The sequence below is a fragment of the Alnus glutinosa genome, chromosome 14, assembly GCF_958979055.1.
Source record: "Alnus glutinosa chromosome 14, dhAlnGlut1.1, whole genome shotgun sequence".
NCBI lineage: Eukaryota > Viridiplantae > Streptophyta > Magnoliopsida > Fagales > Betulaceae > Alnus > Alnus glutinosa.
This window is the reverse complement of record NC_084899.1, coordinates 19,217,191-19,240,955: the sequence shown is the minus strand read 5'-3', so window position 1 is coordinate 19,240,955 and position 23,765 is coordinate 19,217,191. Positions and strand designations below refer to the sequence as shown.

At 35.4% G+C, this 23,765-nt stretch overlaps 2 protein-coding genes across 2 annotated transcripts; both read left to right on the top strand.

The window, feature by feature from the left end:
- Positions 1-601: 601 nt before the first annotated feature.
- LOC133856777 (uncharacterized) lies at positions 602-3,840 on the top strand. Its single transcript, XM_062291826.1, has 5 exons — positions 602-692; positions 802-937; positions 1,057-1,395; positions 2,883-2,917; positions 3,459-3,840. Exons 2-5 carry the CDS (start codon positions 811-813, stop codon positions 3,624-3,626), a joined length of 669 nt encoding a protein of 222 aa, XP_062147810.1. The 5' UTR covers positions 602-692; positions 802-810; the 3' UTR covers positions 3,627-3,840.
- A 2,356-nt stretch (positions 3,841-6,196) lies between these two features.
- LOC133857308 (cytochrome P450 71AU50-like) lies at positions 6,197-12,456 on the top strand. The gene is made up of 2 exons (XM_062292524.1): positions 6,197-7,160; positions 11,691-12,456. Exons 1-2 carry the CDS (start codon positions 6,273-6,275, stop codon positions 12,300-12,302), a joined length of 1,500 nt encoding a protein of 499 aa, XP_062148508.1. The 5' UTR covers positions 6,197-6,272; the 3' UTR covers positions 12,303-12,456.
- The last annotated feature ends 11,309 nt before the right edge of the window (positions 12,457-23,765 follow it).

Below are 23,765 nucleotides of genomic sequence, written 5' to 3'. Positions count from 1 at the left end.
CCCTGTGGTATGTTATAATTATGAATCACTCCCTATGGTTTAAAAAGTTCATGAGAGATCATTGTGGTAAACTATAATTACAAATCGATCCCTAGAGTCAAATTCCGTTAAAAATTTTGACAGATTCTGTTAAATGCCACGTCAACACCACATCAAACCAATAAAATGACGACATGTGTCCATATGAATAAAAAATATAAATTTATTAATAAATAAATAAATAAACTTATTTTTTTTAAAGAAAAATTAAAATTCAAAAAAAAAAAAAAGGAAAAAAAAGAAAAAAAGGAAGGCCACCCCTTCCCTTTTTATTTTTATTTTTTTTTAAAAAAATAAGTTTATTTATTTATTTTTTAGTAAATTTATATTTTTTTTATTCAGATAGACACGTGTTGCCATTTTATTGGTTGGATGTGGCGTTGAAGTGACATTTAACAGAATCTGTTAATTTTCTTAATAGAATTTAACTTTAAGGATTAATTTGTAATTATAATTTACTATAATGACCTTTCATGACCTTTTTAAACTATAAAAAATAATTCGTAATTATAAATACCCATAACCAATAAGACAATTATTCCTATTCTATTTGTAGCTTTCGTCCCCAATTTCAAATATTGTTTTGGTTCCGAAGGAAACAGAGTAAGCAAGAACTCCCCTTTGCGGTCCCTCCGACCAAGCCTCGGCGACCGGTAACCATCCGAGCCATCCACCCCTTTTTTTTAATAATATTATTTGTTATAAATTTAGCGCCTAAAATTATGGTTTCGTGTTGGCTTAAAATGACATTTGGCTTTGCAGCAAATTAACATGGCAAGACGAAGAGCCAAGAAAACTGTTAAGAAATCTCCGTCGTCTCTTGTGAATGATGTAAACGGTGCCGTTGAGACAGAGGCCCAAATTGATAAGCAACAAGCTGCTTTTACAGATCAGGAAGGTATTTTTTATTTTTATTTTTATTTTTTTATAATATTTTTAATTAAGTAATACATGGAAGAAATGGTAGAGTTGTTTCTCAGTTTGTTATCTTTGTTTCTGAATTTGATGTTTTAACAGTTGAGCGACAGAGTGCTGCGATTAGGGCTGTTCGTGATGTGGAGATCGAACATTTGCTGACGGAATTGCGTTTGCTTCGCTCTTATTTCAGCAAGGAACAACAGCGAACTCTAGCGCTGAAATTTTTCAAAGAAAACCTCCCGAACCTTTCGGTTGTTGGAAATGAAGGAAACGAACAATTCGAAGTGCAATGGAACGATGAAGACGGTGATTTGTCCATGAACCAAGGTGATGGAAGAGACATACACACGTCTCTTCTGCGCCGCTTGTCCATGGCTTATTCGGACTGCTCTGCTGCTATTGCATCATTGGGTGGCTTTCAGTTTTCGAGCAAAGCGGGTATTATCTTTTGATGAATGAAGCTGAAATTAGATTTCCTTGATTGATTGTATCTCACAAGAGTGCTTGATTGGTGGCAGTGAAGACAAGCCTTTTGGGTGCTGGTAATCTGCAAATAAGTGACTTTGTATGTTCTCTTGCTTTCTATATTTGATTTGAACATATTTAAGGGTTTCTGGATGCGTATATTACTGATTACCAAAACAAAGGATGGTTTCTTTTGAGTTTGTTTAAATGCAATTGAAATTGTCTTTCTTTTGCACTTCATGCCATAAACTTATTAAAAGTCGTTTGGCCCTGCAATTTCGTTGGCAAATAATGCGTTTTTAAACAAAATTGCAGAAAATGTCTTGTTTAAAAGGTCGCTTTTGAAAAATAGTGGTTTGAAAACGTGTAAAAATCCGTCTTGTCAAGTAGTAGGTAACGAAATGCATTTTTAAAAATGTATGATTTTAAGGTCAAATTGTTATTTTAAAGGCTAAACTGAAATTTTCCCGGAAGCTTATGCTTCGTTTGTTTCGGTGTAAAATGGTTTCCGTTGTAAAACATTTTCAGAGAAGTTATTTTTCAGAAAAATATTTTCCGTCGAAATTATTTTTGGGTATTTGGTGCGTACGGAAAATTACAAATATTTTTTTATATTTTTATTCAATCATATTAATTTATAAAAATCAAATTTTATTCATAACATAAAAAATATTAATGTAAAATAATATTATAATTTATTTTATATATATATATATATATATATATATATATATATATATATATATATATATATATTTATATTTGGCGCATATGGATTCTGGCAAAAGTGGCCGGAATCCGGCTGTCCGTTCTGGCCTGATGGCCGGGGATCCGGCCGTTCTGGCCAGATTCCAGTCAAACTGGTTGGAATCTGGCACAATACAGCCGGAATTCGGTGACGGTAGCCGGATGTCGCCGAATTTTGGCACCGACCAGTGTCAGAATCTGGTGATAGTCGACTGCTTGAACGTAAAGGTCGACTGCGTTGTTTAAAAGATGGTCGACTATGTTTAACATCTACGAAAAATAATTTACGTTTTTAAAAAGCGTAAATCATTTTACGAAATTTACTAAACATTTTTAGTTAAACGGAAATTATTTTTCGGTTGACCATTATTTTTGTCCCAACCAAACACTTGAAAATGCCAAAATCATTTTCCAGAAACCATTTTACACTAAAACAAACGGAGCAGCCGCATTTTAAGAAATTGTTCAAATCACCCGTTTTGAAATCTTTAATTTTGAAATTACATATTTTTTTGAAACCACAAAACTAAACCGACCCTAAAGCACAATCCCTAGACTTTTTGATATCATAAAAAATGCCGTGTTTTCTCTTCTTTCTTTTCTTTTCTTTTCTTTTTTTTTTTTTTTTTTTTTTTTTTTTTTTTTTTTTTTTTTTTTTTTATCTTAGTGAAATATCTGTTTTGTAGGTTTTGGAGGAGCCATGTGATACTCAGTGCTTGGGATGCAAGATGGTCTACGAACTCCTGGGGTTTGTCTCTTCTTGGTCACTTTGGTGTATATTGCTTTGCATAAAGTTTCACTCTTACTAAAACGTAACTTGTGTAACACATTGGAACCAAACTATTGTCTCATTTGTTGAAAGAAGTAGAAGGGCCAAATAGTTTACTGAAGGGCACTAGTTAGTTCGAATTCAAAGAAGCTTTTCAGCTGATGCAAACAAAGTGCCTGCCAACAATAACCATTGCACCATAGATACTCCAATGAAAGTACATACAAAACCTTTATGGGTGTTGTGTCTGTTATCACTAGTTGGTGTCGGTGTTTGAGATTTTATCCCAATGCAAGCTATGACTTAGAAATAACAAAAGCAGTTCATTTGTACACGGAGAAATATATAAGGATAGGTAGCTAGTGACTGGAATTGAGGGAGAAAAATAAATCTTGCTATGGGCTGAGTTTGTTTCTAGAGTATTTGTCATCTAGGTTTTGAATTATTATTGTTTTATTTTTTTGGTGGATGTCTACCAAATTAGCATGAGATGCTAAGTTACATATGATCATTTCTTCAGGGGAGTAGCCAAAGGCTGTCTGCTGGGATGACACCGAAAACACTGAGGCTGCCTAAGCCTGGTGAGATGCTTTTATCTGTCCATGGCTCACCCCTTGGTGTCTACAAGGAAGATAACATGGAAGCCATACGTGGTTTGAAGAATATCTATATCTGCCCTTATTCATGATCTAATCACTGCATCGAGGAGACATGCTTGCTATATCATCAAGAAATTTGATATTGTCTAAGAAACACCAAATTCACCTAGCTTCTTTGTTTTTTTTAACCTCACTGATGCTGTGGCAAATGTGTGCCCCTTATCAATGTGAATTGAGTGTGCTAGTTTAATGTACTGGTGGGGACATTGCTTCATTAAATTCGGGCTTATTGGATTGGTTTAATTGATCAAAAAGGTGTCTTACGTATCATAAATGTTAAAGTAGTTTTAACTGTTTTGTGTTTGAAGTTGTTTGTTAGTACAAAAAAAGAAAAAAGCAAACCCGAAGATCATTATCATTTATCAACCGAACCCATTATCTCCTAGTTTTGTTCTGACGTGTGAACTGCTGTGCAGAGTCAGAAGAGGGCTGACCGGCTTCAATTCATTTGGTCAATCATTGTTCAAGAATATGCAAATACTTACAAACCCAAGACCGCTTGAATGTACTTCTGTCATTGTACCAATGACTATTCCAATGGCTGAAATTGTTGTTTTATTTCAATTTACAGTTACCTTTGTATCGAGATTTTGAGTAAAGTCTTGTATTTCTTATTTGGGTGGCTCCATGCGATTCTTCTTGGTACCACTAGGGGGTGTCATGCTGAGGAGAGCTTTTACACATCCTCCCTTCATCCTCCCCTTATCACCCTTTTATAATAAAAAAATTGATTTTTATTAAAAAGTTGTCTCTGATGTCAATAAAAACCAATTTTTTTAAGGAAAAGAGGGTGACAAGGGGGGATGAGAGTCTTCTCTTTAGCATTTCCCCATCTGTGGGCTTTAAATAGCCTTTGGAATTTGTAATCTGTATTGAGAGTTTTAGCTTGTTTTGAGTTCTTGGTGATTTGGGAGAAAACTGAGCTTCTCAAATTGCTCAGGCCTATGTTCTTTTGATTCAATCAATATATCTTCTGCATTTTATCCATTCAATTTCTGTTCTTCATCCATTTTGTATCCCTTTTCTATATTCAATATTATGAGAAATTAAAAAGCACGTTGCAGGATGTTATGTGATATGCCCTGAAAATCTTCACAGTATTAAACTTGGTTCTGTGATGTGTCGGCGCTGTGTGTTGCAATCAAAAGAGGCGAATGTGAATGCTTATGGTCCGTTTGGGTGTTGAATTTTTTTGAATCAGAATATTATTATAATTTACGGTGCGAACTACAAAATTTGACTTTGTGAGATAAAATTTGAAAAGTTGAATAAAATATAATTTATTTTTGAAAAAAGTAGAATATTATTCTACATTTTATTCAAACCAAACACACCTTCCAACTTAGAAAACCCAACATGCTTTAACAGTTTATTCTTCTTCTTCCATTCTTTTTTGAAAGTTTGCAAATAAGGTGAGATTCTGACTTAGAAATTAGAGGAAATTAGAGGTGCCAGGTTTGGAGACTCCACAGAAAAGCTAGAGATTGATGGGTCATGAAGCTCCCATAATGATCCATCGATCGTATCATTCAATTTGCCTTCGGAAAATACAAATTGTTACACTATATATGTATACACATATATATGATCATGATCACATCGATCTTCTCACTTGGATGCGTTCTTTAAACATTTTTCTTCGAAGACTTGATGTACGTTAACCGTAAGTGTCTCCCTCACAATATAAAATAGGGTTAAATACACATTTGGTTCTTGAGTTTTGGCAATTTAATCTTTTAGTTTCAATTCGCATCACAGATGGTACCTCAATTTTGAGAAATGACTGAATTAGTATCTCAATCAAGTTTTCCGCCCAAAAACTAACGGCTTGCCACATTAACCTTTAGAGGTTGACACGTGGCACTATATAAAAAAATAAAAATATTTAAAAATTAATTAAAAAATAATAAAATTAAAAAAATTTGAAAAAAATAAAAATAAAAAGGGTGTGGCGCCACCCCCTCCCCTTGACAAAAAAATAATAATAATAATTCAAGATCGGTTTTGGCCCTTGGGGGTGGCCGGACCACCCCTAGGTTTGGTCACCTCCAAGGGCCAAAACTGATCTTGATTTATTTATTTATTTTTTGTCAAGGGATGGCACCGGCCAAGGCCCTTGGCCAAAATGGGAGTGGCGGCCAAGGGGGTGGCTTTGTTTGTTTGTTTTGTTTTGTTTTTTTTTGTTTTGTTTTGTTTTGTTTTGTTTTTTTTTTTAAAAAATTTTTTAATTTATATAGTGTCACGTGTCAACCTCTAAGGTTCATACGTGACAGATCGTTAGTTTTTGAACGGAAAATTTAACTGAAGTACTTAATTTAATTTTTTTTTTTTAAATTAAGATACCATCTGTTATGTGAATTAAAACTCAGGAACTAAAAAAATAAATTTGTCAAAACTGGACTAAAAAGTGTGTAACCCTATAAAATATAACGTGACGTCCGATTTTCGAAAATTATCCGTTTATTGGCCGACTATCTGTCGATGGCCCCAGTGGCACAGAGAAAAACAAATATATGAGGGGGGGTGGGGGGCGGGGGCGGGCGGTGGGTGACTTTTTGTCTTAATTTATCCTATATATGTATTGTCCATACGTACATTTGAGCCAAAATGCAGGGTCAAAGGCCACATCTAGATCTACCTTCCTATCTATAATTATGATTGCATCTGAATGAAACATGCCCACCATGGCTTGGACATGGACCATTGCCGCACTGCTCATGCTTGCTTATCTCCTGCGAGAATGGGCACGGAAAAGCAGTAACAACAAGAAGAAATTACCTCCTGGTCCAAGAGGGTTCCCTCTCTTTGGGAACCTTCACATGTTAGGGGAATTACCTCATCGAGATCTTCATCGACTTGCCCAAAAACATGGCCCCATCATGTTCTTGCGCTTGGGCTTGGTGAATGCCATTGTTGTCTCATCGCCTCAGGCTGCTGAGCAGTTCCTTAAAGCACACGACCTCGTGTTTGCTAGTCGACCACCGCTTGAGGCCGCAAAGCACCTCTCTTATGAGCAAAAGAGCTTGTCCTTTGCCCCATTCGGCTCTTATTGGCGCAACATACGTAAGATGTGCACCCTTGAATTGCTTAGCAACCATAAAACCATTTCTTTCAAATCCATGAGAAAAGAAGAGATCGGCCTTTTGATAGATTTTATTCGAGAGGCTGCCCGTGATTGTGTTGCTGTTGATCTGAGTGCCAAGGTTTCGTCTCTCAGCGCGGATATGAGTTGCCGTATGGTGTTTGGGAAGAAGTACACGGACGAGGATCTTGATGAGAGGGGATTCAAGGCTTTAATCCATGAAGGTATGCAACTGGCAGCAACTCCAAACCTTGGTGATTTTATTCCTTTAATTGCGCCCCTTGACCTGCAGGGGCTGACACGACGAATGAAGGCTGTTAGTAAGATCTTTGATGACTTTTTTGAGAAGATCATCGATGAGCATGTCCAATCCCAGGACAAAAACAAGACCAAGGACTTTGTTGATGTCATGTTGAGCTTCATGGGATCTGAAGAATCTGAGTACCGTATTGAACGCTCCAACATCAAAGCCATAATTCTGGTAATTATATGTCCTTACTTTACTTGCATTGTTTTAGCAGGGAGTCCAAATATCATTATATCAAATTATTGAGTTAATTTTTAGTCCAATCAATTCTTTATTAGGTTTTAGTATGTTTTCGCAAATTCAAAGTTAAAACACGTGATCCTGAGTTATAAAGTTGAGAAATGTTTATTGCACAACAGTTATGTAATTGTTGTGCAAGAGATAAGAGACATGAAATGAGTTCTATGTAGGACCTATGTGATAGGACTCACCATGTGGGACTTACTCATATCTCTTGATTCTTGCACAACTGTTGTATAAAAATCATGTCCCTATAAAGTTATAGGTTTTGGTTTAGGGTTGAGTCGGTGGAAAATGCTGTTCAAGAAAGAAAGTGCTGGAATTGAAGTTTTGAAGACTTCAGTCGTAAACTTTTGTTTTGGGTTCGTATATATTCTTCGTGTACTTCGTCTTAATTGACACTAGGAGCCCTCCATTCGTAACACGTACAGGGCTGTAGATAGAGCTCAATCTCAATTGCAAAGGGGCTTTAATCCATTCAGACTTCCTGGTGATCACCGTAAACCAATGGGCGGATACTTGACCTTGGCCCACTTATGATGCTTCCCCAGATTTATCTGGGGGTGAGTTGTTCCTGCTCACGGATAATCGAAGGGTGGGCCGCCCTGCACTTGAATGGGCTCTAGGGTCGTTGAGCTAATATAAGGATATGGGCCTGCATACTTGGCTCAGCTCGATCTCAACAGGAGTGGTTTGAGAGTCAGAGGGTACTAGTTGTTTTGATGTTTTTGATATTTGAAATAGATTTTTTTTTTTTTTTTTGGATGGACTTGATATTTTGTTGATCGTCTATGTCTATGTACATAGTTGATGAGTTTGACATTGTATATTTGTTTGTTTGTTTGTTTGTTTGTTTGTTTGTTTTTTTTTTTTTTTTTTTATGTTAATTGAGTCATTTTAATAGTCTTATATTTGTCCTCTTACCATTGATTTAATATCTCAAATATGTATCTATTCGATTATTTTCCTACCTGTTCTCTGTACGTTTAATGTGTTTATGCATGTTTCCAAGACACAAGTTTAATTGATCAGTGAAGTAAAAAGTAATCCTACTTTAGTAGTAATTCAATGAATTTTCTTTGAATTGTATTTACGTTAGGTTTTGTCACAAAATTTAAAAATGGGGAGTTTATTAAGTTTTAGTATGTTGGTAAATTTAGTGTCAAAACATGTGATTTGAGTTGTAAAGTTGTAGGTTTTGGTTTAGAGTTGAGTCGGTGTAAAATGAGATTCAAGAAAATGTTGGAATTGAAGTTTCGAAGACTTCGATCATAAACTAGACTACAATTGGATTGATCGAACCAATGTGACAAAGTCCCAAACAAATACGAGAGAGGTTCGATTGCAAGTTTGATCAATCGAAGTGGTGCAACAATGTCTCATACAAATTCAGGAGAAGATTGATGACAATTGGATTGATTGAAGTGTGCATCATGTTTGCATACAAAAACTCGAGAGCTTTGGTCGTAGTTCGTTTGATTGAAGACATGTGATCTCTAAAACCCTAAAGTTTGATCGATCAAACTTGACCTTTGATCGATTGAAGTGACTGCAATAAGTTTTATTCTTTAATCGACTTAGCTTTTAAAACCCAGTTTTCACTTTACCTATATAAGCCTTTTGAGCCATTATTTTCACAAGGTGTGGAGGCTATTGTTCTTTGTTCATGGAGAGATACCAAACCTTCCTAAGCCTAAACTGAAACACAAATGTCTCCATGGTTTCCTTTAAACCACAAAACCTTCAACTATCAAAGTTCTAGGTATAGAAGAAAGGCCAAAGTTTTAGAGCTGTTGCGGCAGAAGACAAACTGGTCATTTGCTGGGTTACATGTTAGTGTCTAAACTTCAAACGTTTTTTTTTTCGATGAAAAAGAATTTATATAACTCAACAAAATCCAGAATACAACCAAAAGCCTTACAGGCACAAAAACATAAGGAACTCAGACAAAAGAGTCCCCAAAACAAACAAAACTAAACCAACAACAGGAAACTCAAAACAAAATAGACACATCAACATTCCATCTAAAACAGAGGCTGATATTTTCCTCATTCCTCTGAAACTTCCCCATGCTAGCAATCCGAGATCTAACCTCCCAGATAATCATCTTCAGAATTTGTTCCTCTGTACAGGGATGGCCTGAATGTTTTATCTCATTTCGGGCTCTCCAAATCCCATAGACAGAAGAACTAAGAACCAATCTGCAAACAACACCAAACATGGATTTCGTTCTCCAACTTCTACAACCTTCTGCAATCACATCCTGCCAATCAAAACAAGGATTCAAGATATTGCACCGCGTCATGCACTCCTTCCAGATTCTAGCACTGAAACTACACAAGAAAAAAAGGTGATCCCGGCTCTCAGTACAATGTCTACAAAAAACACACTGAGTGTCTCCCATAAAACCCCAAGTAAGCAACCTATCTCCAGTTGTTAATCTATTTTGGACAGTGAGCCAAAGAAGAAAAGCCTGCTTCGGAATGGCAAACTTAAACCAAACAATAGACCACCACTCAACAACAATCTTCTTCTGTCTCAGGAAATCCCAAGTGTCAGCACAAGTGTAAGATCCACTTCTGGAAATAGTCCAAATAGGCTTATCAAAAACACCAAGCCGGACTTCAGGAAGCCTACTTTGGATCTCCACAAGATGGTCAGAACGAGCAGGTTTCCAGCACCAATTTCCATTTCTAAGAACCGTCTCCAACCTAGCATCCAACCTGCTTTGAGCATCATACACAATTCTGTAACCATATTTCTCCACCAAAGCACCAGAAGGATGCCAATTATCAATCCACAAATGAATGTGCTTCCCATCTCCCACTTCATGTTTAAGAAAATTCTTTGCAATACCACGCAACTTCAGAAGTTTCCTCCAACTCCAGGAGCAGGTTTGGGGAATATTCACACTCCAAAAACTCCTCCCCTTCAACATATAATTCTGAATCCAGGCCACCCAAATGGAACCAGAACAAGCAAATAAACTCCAGACATGACGCAACATAGAAGACTTGTTCCAAGCATCCAAATCCTTCAAACCCAACCCACCTTCTTTCTTTGGAAAGCAAAGCTCTTTCCAAGCCACTTTAGCCTTAGCAAACGAACCCTCCTTACCATTCCACAGAAACCTATTAAACTTCTGAATTAAGTCTTTCAAAATCTTCTTAGGAAGTATAAAAATGCCCATCCAATAGACTTGAAGACTGTACAAGACAGAAGAAATCAATTGAAGTCTCCTTGCAAAAGAGAGTTTCTTAGAAGTCCAGGAGTCTAAACGGCCAGAGATCTTTTCCATAAGCATACTACAATCAGCAGCAGAGAGATTAGAGGAAATTAGAGGAACTCCCAAGTACCGAACAGGGAGCTGACCTTCCTTCATCTGCAGGTCATCCAACAAAAGAACCTTCAACCTAGCTGAAACCCCAGAGCAATAAAAATAACTCTTGGAAGGATTTGCTTTAAGACCAGAAAGATGCTCAAACTCCAAAAGAGCCATCTTGATAATAGAAATGGAAGAAAGATTAGCCTCCGAGAAGATAAGGAGATCATCCGCAAAACACAAATGAGTGAGCCTCAATCTAGAGCAACGAAAATGAAACTTAAAATCAGAACCATCTCGGGTGAGATCATCCATAATCCGAGAAAACACTTCCATAGCAAGCACAAACAAATAGGGGGAGATAGGATCCCCTTGTCTCAAACCTTTACCTCCAGGAAAATAGCCAATCAAAGAGCCATTTAAAGAGATAGAAAACCGAGGAGAAGTAATGCAAACCTTAACCCAATTTGTGAACTTAGCAGGAAAGCCAAAACAAGTTAAACAATGGAGAATAAACTCCCAATCAACAGAATCATAAGCCTTCATCAAGTCAATCTTCATAGTGCACCTAGGATTCCCTTCCTTCCTATGATAATTCCTGACTAATTCTTGAGCCAACAGAACATTTTCAGAGATGCTCCTGCCAGGAAGAAAAGCAGACTGATTTCGACTAATCAAAGAATCAAGGATAGGCAGCATACGGTTGGCAAGAATTTTAGTAATGCATTTGTACAAAACATTACAACATGCAATAGGTCTATAATCCCCCATTGTTGTAGGATTGGTTTTCTTAGGAACCAAAGACAGAATAGTAGCAACTTCAAACGTTTTGTTAGTATGGACTACTTTTAATTGTGTCAATTTTATTTTATGCTTATACAATTTTGGTAATAGTTGTTGTGGTTATGAGATTTTGAATTGGTAGGATTGTCTTCAAACACCTATTTACCTACCCTTTAGATGTTGTTTCAGATCATATTGCAAATTTCATTCTTCTTGAGTGCATTTAGAGTTGAATTTTGTACCTTATAAAATCTTGTGTATCTAAGAGCACTCAAAACAGCTTCTAATTATTTTCCATTGTTTCAAATAGTGTTAATTTATTTATTTATTTATTTTATTTTACAATCATTTCCTTGTAGGACATGCTTGTAGGCTCAATGGACACTTCAGCAATGATTATTGAGTGGGTAATGTCAGAATTAATGAAGCATCCTCGGGTAATGAAGAAAGTTCAAAAGGAGTTGGAAGATGTGGTGGGCTTGGAGAGGATGGTAGAAGAATCAGACTTGGATGGCTTGGATTATTTGGACATGGTTTTGAAGGAAACTTTTAGGCTACATCCAATACCACTGTTGCTACCTCACGAGGCCATGGAGGACTGCGTGGTTAATGGTTTTCACATACCCAAGAAGTCTAGAATCATAGTAAACATATGGGCAATTGGGCGAGACCCAAGTGTTTGGAGTGATGCAGAGAAGTTCTTCCCAGAAAGGTTTGTTGGAAGTAAGATAGATGTCCGTGGACATGACTTCCAACTTATTCCATTTGGCTCCGGTCGAAGAGGCTGCCCAGGGATGCAATCAGGTCTAACTGTGGTTCGGCTTGTAGTCGCACAAATTGTCCATTGCTTTGATTGGGAGCTTCCTAATAACATGCTGCCAACTGAGTTGGACATGACTGAGGAGTTTGGTCTTACAACTCCAAGGGCCAAGCATCTACTTGCAATTCCTACTTATCGCCTACGCAAATGAAAACTAGTTTTCTTGTCTAAACCTATGTGCCCATACATTGCCTGGATTAGTGAACTTGTATTTGCTAATTTTATGTTGCATTCACTTATCACAACTCTTTGAGCTAGAATTTGCTTTCTTTACACAAGGAAAAGATGTGTGTTGATGAATTAAACCTCGGTTTTATAGAACTCAATTTGAGAATTGTTGCCTGTGTTGGGATCTTGTACCTCATATGCGGAATTATCCAAAAGATCTACTTTATGAAGACATGGTAAGATCATGCTAAAAAAAATAAAAAAAAAAGAAATAAATAAGAGAGAGGCACCTAAATGCAATTTGGCCACTCCTTAGCGATTGGGCAAATTCATTTTTCTTCTTGCTTCTCACACTACACGGTTGCCTCTAAAATTATTGGAACCTTCAAGTCTTCTCTCCAATGAGTGAATATGACCAACGGAGTGGGCTTTTAAAAGAGTATATAGTGATATGCATCTAATGCATGCAGGCTGCTTTATTTATAGTCTTAGGATGACTTAGGGAGGTGGGAATTACTGGCGGGGGGGCGGGCGGGAGGCTAAGGATAGAACCTTAGCCCCTTGCCTCAGTTAGCTTATTATGTGTCCAGTCCATATTTTAATATGATATATTTGACCATGAAAATATATCAGTGCATATACATTTAAGAATAAATAAAATACGAAAACACAAAAGAAAAAAATGCATAATATTTAAATGCAATGGCAATCTAATCCAGCAAATGAAAACATCCTCCGAAGAAAGAAAGACTCATGGGTCGATACAAGGTGTTTTTAACTACTATGATTAGGCAAGAAATATTCGCAATATTAATGCCACTTTGTATCTCATACCAAACATTAATAATTTGTTGCTCTTCCCTTAGTCCTAGTTGTACTAGATTAACTCATCTCGTAATAGTCCTATTTTAATTTAGAAGTCTTAATCTCACCAGGAGTCTATCTTAAAATAGGAATCCAAGTCTTGATAAATATTTCGAGTTCAACTAGGTTTTCCTATCTAGGTAGGAATCCTAGTCTCATTAGGAAACATAAACCAACTTGAATTTTTGAATCCTAATCACATTAGGGTTCCTAATCGAACTAGGTCCTTGGTATTCCAATCACATTAGAATGCCTTCATTTCTGAAACACTTTCCTAAAATAGAATCATATGCAAGAAGATAGGGTCAATCTTTTTCTCATTAGGAGACCACATTCCAATCTCATTGGAATCTCCTCTGGTCTAAGGTTTGAGGAGTCATACTCTATTCCATTTAGGAAACACAACCCTACATCATAACCCTCTTAAACTAGGGAACCTTAAACAATTAGGTATCCTAATCACATTAGAAGACCAAATTCCAATCAAATTGGAATCTGTATTGTCTAAGGCTTGGCAGTAATCTGAACAAATCCCATCAAGAATATTATTTACCTTAATAAATTTGGGGACTATTAAAAACATTTTAACGCCAAAAAAAAAAAAAATAGGTTTAGGGTTAGAAGTAGGAGTTAGGGTTTCAAAAACCATAGCCCTACTATCATGTGGTAGCCACCACCCATCACATGGGGAACAACTACTTCAAGCATTCCCTAAGGGGGTTGCGGCAACCTCTTGAGCTGCTAGCCACCACTTCTAGTTAGTGGTGCTCTAGCCATGAATAATAAAAGAATCAGTAAAAGAATTTTTAAACAATCAAGAACAATTTTGAAAATAATTGGTTTAAATTTTTTGAAATTTGGAATGAAACCAAATCAGAACATGAGATAGCAATCAAATTATACCGACCCAATAAGGCTACTTCGGTTTGACAGAAAGTTAACTAAACACAGTTAATACATTTCAACGTTGAAAGAAAGTTAACAGCAAAATGATACATTATTAACGGACTAGAATCCTCTACAATTTTGATTCTCAAATTACGAAATTTATGCTATTTTTAGGCATCTAAACGCTAAAAAAATGTCACATATTAAAAAAGTGACGTGTTATCGGGATAACCAGAAATAATTTTCTTCCCAAAAGACTTATTCTTCACTTTTGCAAACTAAAAAGACAGTTTTTGGTTCAAAGCTTTTTTACAACATATAGATTTAGAACTTGATAAAAATATACTAAATTCTCAACTGTAACATGCCACATTTTTATTATGTGACATTTTCTAAGCGTTTCGATGCTTAAAAACAACAAAAATTTCGTAATTTGAAAATTTACAATTTTATTAAAATTGTAGGGGATCCTAATCCTATTATTAACGTTAAAGAGGAGTCCAATCATCCTTGTATATATATATATATATATATATATATATATTAAAAAAAAAAAAATGAACATAGATCTAGCTCCTTTACGAAACAACCTAAATTAGTTGAAATAAATTTGTGGGAAAGCAAAGTATTCAGAGTACAAATTTGTGGAAAAGCCCTATGCAGTTTTATCCATAGAATTAGTTGAAACGAAATGTGGGCAGCCTAGTCTCCCCTCCTAACCCAAACATATATATTAGTATTTACACTTGTATCTTCTCCTTGAGAGTGCCAAGGATTCATAACCTTATCATATATATATATATATATTTTAAACAATCAAGAACAATTTTGAAAACAATCATGTGTTCTAGGCCACAAACTTGAAACCAATTTTCAAGGGCTACTAAAACACATGAATCGAACTTGTAAATTAATTGGATTGTGATTACAATATGTTATAAACTCTTTGCAACGTATTTCATAAAAAAAAAAGAAAAAGAACTTTCTTTGATTATCCATCAAACACATTGCAGCACAAAGAATTTCATGATAGTACACAGATACACATTTTATATCCAAATATGCATGCTAAAAAATCATTTTTACTGTTTCATGTGAGTTTACTCACCTTGCGTGAAGTAGTCTTTAATGAGGTCTCCCATGTAGTACTCGTTTCTCTCATCTGCAATGTATATTATCATTATAAAAGCTTCTAAGTTTTAAACCCTAGTCTAGCACCTAAACTGTAGTTTTTTCTTCATTCTGTCAAGTACAGTTATAATGGTCCCCGAGCATTGCTTGAACGGTAGACACCGTTAGGACAATCCCTAATGTAACGCCTAGGAAAAATAAACTACTTAAGATAATGCATATATGAGAATGTTTATATATAATAATGCATATAAGTATTAGATAATGCAATAAATATATTGGATAATACATATATATATATATATATATATACACACATACATTAGTCGAATCAGAAGGAAGTAACTATGCACTATCACAGTCGATCGATCCACTAGCAAGGTCGATCGATCGACCTAGAATTCTAGTGAAGACTGCATGCGCGTAACATGTCGACGATTTTTGATAAGAACTCATCATTACTTAAACTGATATTTTTAGTTGATTCATAAACCTAGAACGTGTATGAGAAGCCTCTAATTAGATTAGAACTAATGAGTTAATTGGTTAGCAAATTAGTTAGGATTTAATTCTAGTTACTTAAGGATAATGTATATTTTGATATATGATGATGGCTTCGATGAATCACCTAAACAACTGCAGCTTCTTTGACCTTAGATTGCTTTTGCTAAATGATCTGCACCCTTCGAAACCTCTATATATACAGCAAGCTCCATCAATCGTTCTTCACATCAAAGAAAAGAAAAGGAAACCGTAGTTCTCTTTCTCTTGTTGCAGAATTTTCCTACAGCTTCTTCCTTAATCCAGAGCATAAAAGCCTCATCTTCTCTTGTTTCTCCACTGATCTAGCTTTGTAGAAAACCCAGAAAAATCACGCTCTCTCCCTCTCTTTTGCTATTTTGGATTTTACAGAAAAACAGGAGAATTTAAAGAAAAACTCTGCATCTTCTTCCTTCACAGTGCAATATATAAAAAAAGACTAGAAAAACAACTCTTTTCCCTTTGCCTCTCTCTCGTTTTGGGTCTAGCAACAAGAAAGAACAAGGAAGAAGAAGACCAGAAGAAGTTAATATTTGTGTGAACACTTTTTTGAAGCAAAGAAAGAATCGTGAGTATTTCTTACTCAGTGGGGATGATACCTGATGGTATTTAGTAATGTGATGTTTTCTGTTTTATTTAATTGTACACGAGTTGTTTGGCATTTTACATGTGTTGTTCGTAAAATTGCATATATCACCATGGTGAGTATTTCTTACTCACTAGGGATGATACATGGTGATCTTTAGTAATGTTGTGATTTCTGTTTTATTTAATTGTATGCGAGTTGTATGGAATATGTGTTGTTTGGAATATTGTGTAGTTTATTGTCATGAATAATGAACATGCTAATAAATTGTCATTGCATATTATGCTATTGAGAATTATGAAACTATTAATAAGAAAGACCAATGATTAAAATTCTACGGCGAAGACTGCGGGTTAATATCCCAATGCATCAATCAATCATGTAGACCGAGGGTTAACGTCCCGAGGTAAAGATCGAAGGTTGTAGTCCCGACGCAGCACTGATTTAGACTATAGGTTTTAGTAAGTCTAAAGATGGTTAGAGTCCCCAGACACTGTTAAGTGAATCACCAATACTAATAAGACCAGGGTTTAAGTTCTGAGGCAATATGTAAGAATAAGACTGTAGGTTAAAGTTTTAAGGCAAAGACTAAGGGTTTAAGTCCTGAGGCAAGAACGAGTAAATGAGATTGTGTATATATATAACTGCCATTGTCATGTTGTGTGGTGTACTTTTAAATAATTCAGTATTGGAGGTTGTTGACTTACTTGATCACAGTATAAGATTGTGATGATAACCACATTCACATGCAAGTTTATGCAGATTCGGACGAAGGATGGAACAACTAGAATTATTATGTTAATTTTATTTAAGACATATTATGTTGACATGTAATATTTGATAAGTAGGATAAAAAAATAGTTATTTATTAAGTGCCGCATGTGGCACATATGTTATTGCATTGAGTGTATTTATTGTATTAGAACTCATGGTTCATGTTGTAATATAATGAGGTAATTTATGGTCACTAGGGTTCCATCAAAGGGCTTTAAATAAGCCCCCACCGCGTATGTCAATTTTGGACTTATTTAAATCGCATGTCGTCTATCACTGTTAGAACAATCCTCATACTATTTGAATGCTAAGGTTTTTCAAAATACCTTCATAACTGCCCACCACATCAAAATATCCTACATAACTTCTCGCCACACTATTCAAATGGTTACTTTATATCATCGTAACAATAGGGTTTCCTTTTCGTTCTACATGGCTTCTGACCATACCATTCGAATGGTCACCATATCGATCGACCTGTTGAGTTTTTCCTTTATCCTAGGTGGCATCTTGCTCATACTGTTCGAATAGTTCATCTCTATCGACAAAATGGAATTGGTAAGATTTCACTAAGTGTTCCTCAAACCTATTTTCCCAATTTCCACCATAACTGTTATCTCTTAAACCTTTGTTAATGCATTCTTAACCCTATTTTAGAACAAGATATTATAGTTTTAGAAGGGTTTTTTATCGTGTGATGTTTTGTGTCATTTGACTGAGTGGTGGCAGGGCAGTTTTGTAATTAATTTTTTGGTTTGTGATTCTACTTCTATTTAAGCACAATAAGAACTGCTTGGACACCCAGATTTAATATATATAGGTTAAAATATTATTTAGTCCACTGAACTAACAATTGTTTGTAATGTAGCACCATGAATTGACAACTCACATGATATGGTTATCTAAACTACCAATTTGATATGATTTAGATACTCCATTAGGAGATTCTGTCTTCTTGGATGGAAGATTGGTCATGTGTGTGGCATGTGACCAATTTGCCCAATTTGAACCATTTTACCCTTGTGGGAATAATTTTTTTATTTTTATTTTTAAAAAAGAGAAAATGCTAGGGGTGCCTATGTCCTCTAAGGTGACTTGCCGGCACCCCAGGCGTGTGGGGTTGGCGTGCCCATCTGAGGTGGCTCGCAGGCCACCCCATGGGCTAGGGGTGGCGTACGAGCCACCCAAAGGTGGTTAGGGCCACCCCTTTGTTTTTTTATTATTTTTTAAAAATAATTTTTTAAGTTTTTAATTTTAATTATATATATATATATATATATATATATATATATATATATGACGGGGATAGGACCCTTAAAATTCCTGTCAAAATTTATAAACCAGGAATGAGAAAAATCTTCATTTTGATACAAAAGAACTTTGTACCAAGCCTCAATATAATCATGGTAACTGTATCCAACTTTTCTGTTGGAAAGACTTCTGGAGACAAAAGGAGGTGCTCCCCAATCCTTCTGTGCAACAAACCTCATTATGAACAGAGAATGAAAGGCAATACGCCCAGAGATCCTCTGGCATCGAATAGGTCTTACTTGGATGGACTTAGTGACAATGAGTATATCCCTGTAAAACTCAATGGACTTATTTGGGTGGATGGCTGGAAAATGCCAATATATATATAATATTTTTAATATGTTGATATATTTTTTTTATTAAGAGTGACACATGTCATCATTCTATTGGTGATGACATGGCATACTAACGGAAATCGTCAAGTGTATTAACAGAATTTGACTACAGGGACTAAATTGTTATTTTGGTCTTTTTCCGATGACATAAAAATTATTTTATACCTTAAGAAGTTATTTGTAATTTAGGCCAACTACAAATATTGATTTTGCATTTATCTCAAAAATTAATTCGTTAAGTTTTTAATTTTTATATATTTATAAGACGTGTCATCATTCTATTGGCCGGTGATGACATGCGGCTCACTAATGGAATTTGTTAAGTGTTTTTATGAAATTTGACTGTGGAGATTAAGTTGTTATTTTGGCCTATCTCAAAGAGTTATAAATTATTTTTTATTCTATTACGAGCGATTTGTAATTTCAGCCAACCATAAAGAATGATTTTACATTTATCTTTAGACTTTTTTTCTTTATTTTTCTTTTTAATTTTTTTTCTACTAATTAATAAATACAAAGGGTAATTTTGGTTTTTCAATGGTAAAAATAAGAGCGTTTTCAGAACATTTTGGTTTAATATGATTTTCCATTCAAGTTAACGTTCAAGGCTGACGGAGGGGGCTAAATCATATCAAATTGGTAGTTTGAGTTGTCAGTTTATGGTGCTACATTACAAATGGCTGTTAGTTTAGGGGGCTAAATAATATTTAATCCATATACATATTATCAGTTTTCTTAATAAAGAACACTCTCGGAAGATTTTTCTTCAAATTTCCTACAAAAATCCTGGATTTTTCTTAGTTTTGTGAAAAAGTTGCGAGTTTATAGATTCAGTGAACGACTATCAATAAGCATGCGAACTTTCATGAAACAAGTAACTCCCTGCACCATAAAAAATTATTTTTAGTTTTTTTTATTGATTGGCTCAATACTTTGATTTATTTTTAGTTATTAATTTATCTTCAGCATTGTATTTAACTAATTTAAAGAAATTTTATCTTATCCAGAAAAAAAGACCCCTTGCACGTATGAGAAAGATGGTTCATTGTAGGGCTGAAAAGGCAGGCGGTTATTAAAAAACATATATATATATATATATATATATAAATACCAAAACAACGTTAGGGTTTTAAGTTAAACACCAACACGGTTCATGACCTATCTTATTTTTCAGCACTAGCTAGCCCTGCACAGCCACACCCACCTCATTTCCTCTCGTTTTAACGATTTTTTCGCTCTGCATGGGGATCCTCCAAGTCCTTATCTGTGTTCGGATTCGGTCAATTTTTCTCGTCACTACAGAAGCGAGAAAGGAACAGAGCCGAGGGGAGCAACAAAGGGTTGCATGGTAACAATAGCAGGAATCGCAATGATCGAACCTGAGTGAACGAAAAGAATACCGCATGATATTGTTCGTTCGGTGGTGGGTGGTCAATTGCCGCTTGTTTTCACTTTTGCTTTTAACTAATGTAGTTCGTGTAAATATGTAGGGATTTCTTCTTGTTTCCGTGGGTTGTCATTGTGGTTTTTCGACGTTTTCTGCTAACATTGATGGTAAAAGCCAAGCCAGGGGGACATTAGATTTCTAGGATCTATAGGATTTGTTAATCTTCTTGATCTGAAAGATATAGAATCTAGATTTGTAGGATCTATATAGGACTTGTTCTTTTTCTTGATCTGAAAGATATGGAATCTTTTGATAATGTTTGGAAGATTCTCTTTTCCAGATTTAAAATAGGGCTGAAAAGGCAGTCTTAGATGGTTAGCGGTTATTAAACCTAGGGCTGTAAACAAGCCGGTCCGAGTCGAGCTTTGGTAATCTCGGACCGGATCGTTTTAAGGAGAATATAAATGAGTCGATCTCGAGCTCGAGCCGGGCTTAAGGACCTTTGTCCGGGATCGACTTGTTGGGTTAAGACCCTAACTCGGGACCGAGCTCGGGACTATTAAGTCAGTCCTCACGAGTCGATCCGAGTGCTCGACTCGAGCTTGGATCAAACCCAAAAAGTTTTTCCAGGTTCGATCCGAGCCCGAGCCCGAGCTTCGAGTTCAGGTCGAGCCCTAATTGGGTAGCTCAGCCCAATTAGGGCTCGTTTAGATCAATAATAATTGGAGAAAAAAAAAAAGAAAAAACAAAGAGACAAATTTGAAATTTGAAGTCTGCAATTTACAAACTTAAATCAAGATTCATCTAAAGGCTAAAGTTAATAAGCTATGAATCAAAAAATGAAACAAGTTGTATCTACCTACAACTTAAATTACAAGTTTACAAATTCCAACATACAAACTACAAAGAGATCAGATTTACATAATCTGAGACTCTGAAAGATATCAAATTTTACCCAAATACAAAGAGATCAAATTTACAAAGAGATCAAAATTAAAAAGATTACAAGTCTACAATTCTACAACTCTACAAGACAACTGAAATTACAGCACAACTGCAGCCTGCAAAATGTTAAAAACAATCTGAGTTGCCACTTGCCAAATGCCACAAGCAGTCACAGGATCACACTGAATTAAGACAAAAAAAAAAAAAATTGTTAAACTATTTTTACTCCCTTGCATATTTAATTAAAGTTTTGTTTACCTTGATAAACATGTCAAGGGAGATTTATCATTTAAGATTTGTCTAGACAGACTATACATACCAACTGCAACTTCTCCAACAAAAAGGGTATAAAATACAAAGAGGTCAAGTTTACAAAGAGATCAGGTTTACATGAAGGATGAGTGATTCTCATTCGAGTGAAGGACTAAAAGACAACTTAAATTAGGACATATTAACAATTTAAAAATGAAAAGTTAAAAACAATCTGAATTGCTACTGCCAAATGCCATAAAACCAAACTGCACTAAGACATTCTTGGGATAAAATAAATTGCATAACAGATTTCAGATTCTCACATTTCAATCTTACCATTAGTGTATATCTTAGGTCATTTGGTAATGTGACTTGCATGCAAAAGATTCCCACTTGCCTCCTATGCTTGTGATTCTTTTGAATTACGCGCATAAGAGGCAAATGAGAATCTCTTGGCATACAAGTCCCATCACCAAAGGTCTAACATAGGTTCTAATGATAGATTGAAATGTGAGAGTTCTATGGCTCAAGTATTTAGGTTTTTAAGGTTTTAGGGCTTTAGAGTTATAAGTAACAGTTCAAGATTATAGGAAAATGAGAATCTGTTAGGGTTTAGTGTTTAAGAATTAAGATTATAGATTCATAGAATGTGGACTAATACTATCAAAGAGAATTCCAGATTCTAGGGTTGTTAACTAAACAATCTAACCTCAAGCAAAGCATCATAGATTACAGATTTCTAACTAAGCAAAGCATCACAAAAAACATGACAGATTGTGTTCTATTAACTAAAAATAAACATGGCTGAATATGGAGCAATGGAGCATCATAGATTACATATTTCTAACTAAGCAAAGCATAACAAAGAACATGGCAAATTGTGTTTTATTAACTAAAAAGTAAACATGGCAAAATAAGGGATATGACAGATGAAAGAAAACTTTAGAAACCAAAGAAAAGCAGATCATAATTTTTTAAAGAACTCAATTACTCAAACAAAGAGTGATGTTCACCACTTCACCCAAATGGCCAAAATACAAAGAGATCAAATTCACAATGCCACGTGTGACTTGCCAAATGCCACTACTAACAAGACCACACTGCACTAAGACAAAAAGAATTGTTAACAATTTTTACTCCCTTGCATATTTAATCAAAGTTTTGTTTACCTTGATAAACATGTCAAGGGAGATTTATCATTTACGATTTGTCTAGACAAACTATACATATCATTATATCAATTAAGGGTTAAGACATACCTCATGACTTGAGTCATGCCAACTTTTCCAGCAAAAATGGACAAAGGGTATATTAGCTTAGGTTAAACAGATTGTCCAACAGGAAGTAGTTCAAGTTTCCAATAGTTCAAGTTTGAACAGATATATGGCCAACAATTCATATTACATACTTAACAAAAAATAAACATATATAAAGTTAATAATGTCCGAATATCTGAATCAAATCCAAGAAGATGGTGGCAATTCAACTTCAATTAGTTTCTACAAAAAGAAGCACAAAGACAGGCAATAAAGTTAGTTTATACCTAAACAATAATCAGTGATAAACACATGTAATTTCATGCAAATTATATGCTTGAAATGCCACTTACAGTTTCAGAAGTTTTTTTCTTGAGACCATGGAGTGCTCTCACCCAATCGGATCCACACAATAGCATTTGAACGGTTTCAGTTTTCAAGGATGTTCGGTATGGATCAATTACCCTACCACCTGCACTGAATGAAGATTCAGAAGCAACTATGGTGATGGGTATGGCTAGAATGTCCTTTGCCATCTTAGACAAAATTCGGTACCTCAATGCATTGAACTTCCACCATCCCAAAGCATCAAATTCGTTATCAATATCTTCACCACTGTCATCCTTATCACCTACGTACACATCCTCTTCAAGATAGATATCTAAATCTGATTTAAGAGGCCAAATGACATCAGTAGTTCTAACATGATCCTGATACATTGATCGAGCTGTGAAAACTCTACTGACACATGGTGTAGAAACACTTTGTGAAACAACTGCAGCCTGCTCAGCAGCAGTGTGTTTCAAAACAGCAAAATTATGGGCAGTGACATACACTTCAAACAACTCATGCAGAACGGCTAGCACATTCTGTTTATGCTGGGGATACTCAAAATCAGGGTAAACAAGAGGAAAACAGAAATTGATCAACTTCATCTTGTATCACGGATCCAAGACAGCAGCTATGGACATCAACAAATTCCATTCCCCCCAATACTTCTCAAATTTCTGAGCCATTTTTCCTGCCATTGATCTAATGTAGTCATGCCTATCAACACATTTCAATTGCAGAATTTCCTTCATTCTCCATACCTCAGGTAGAAACAGATTTGAGGTAGGATAATCACTTCCCGATACCATGTTTGTAACTTCATTAAAAACCGACAAAACCTGGTTTA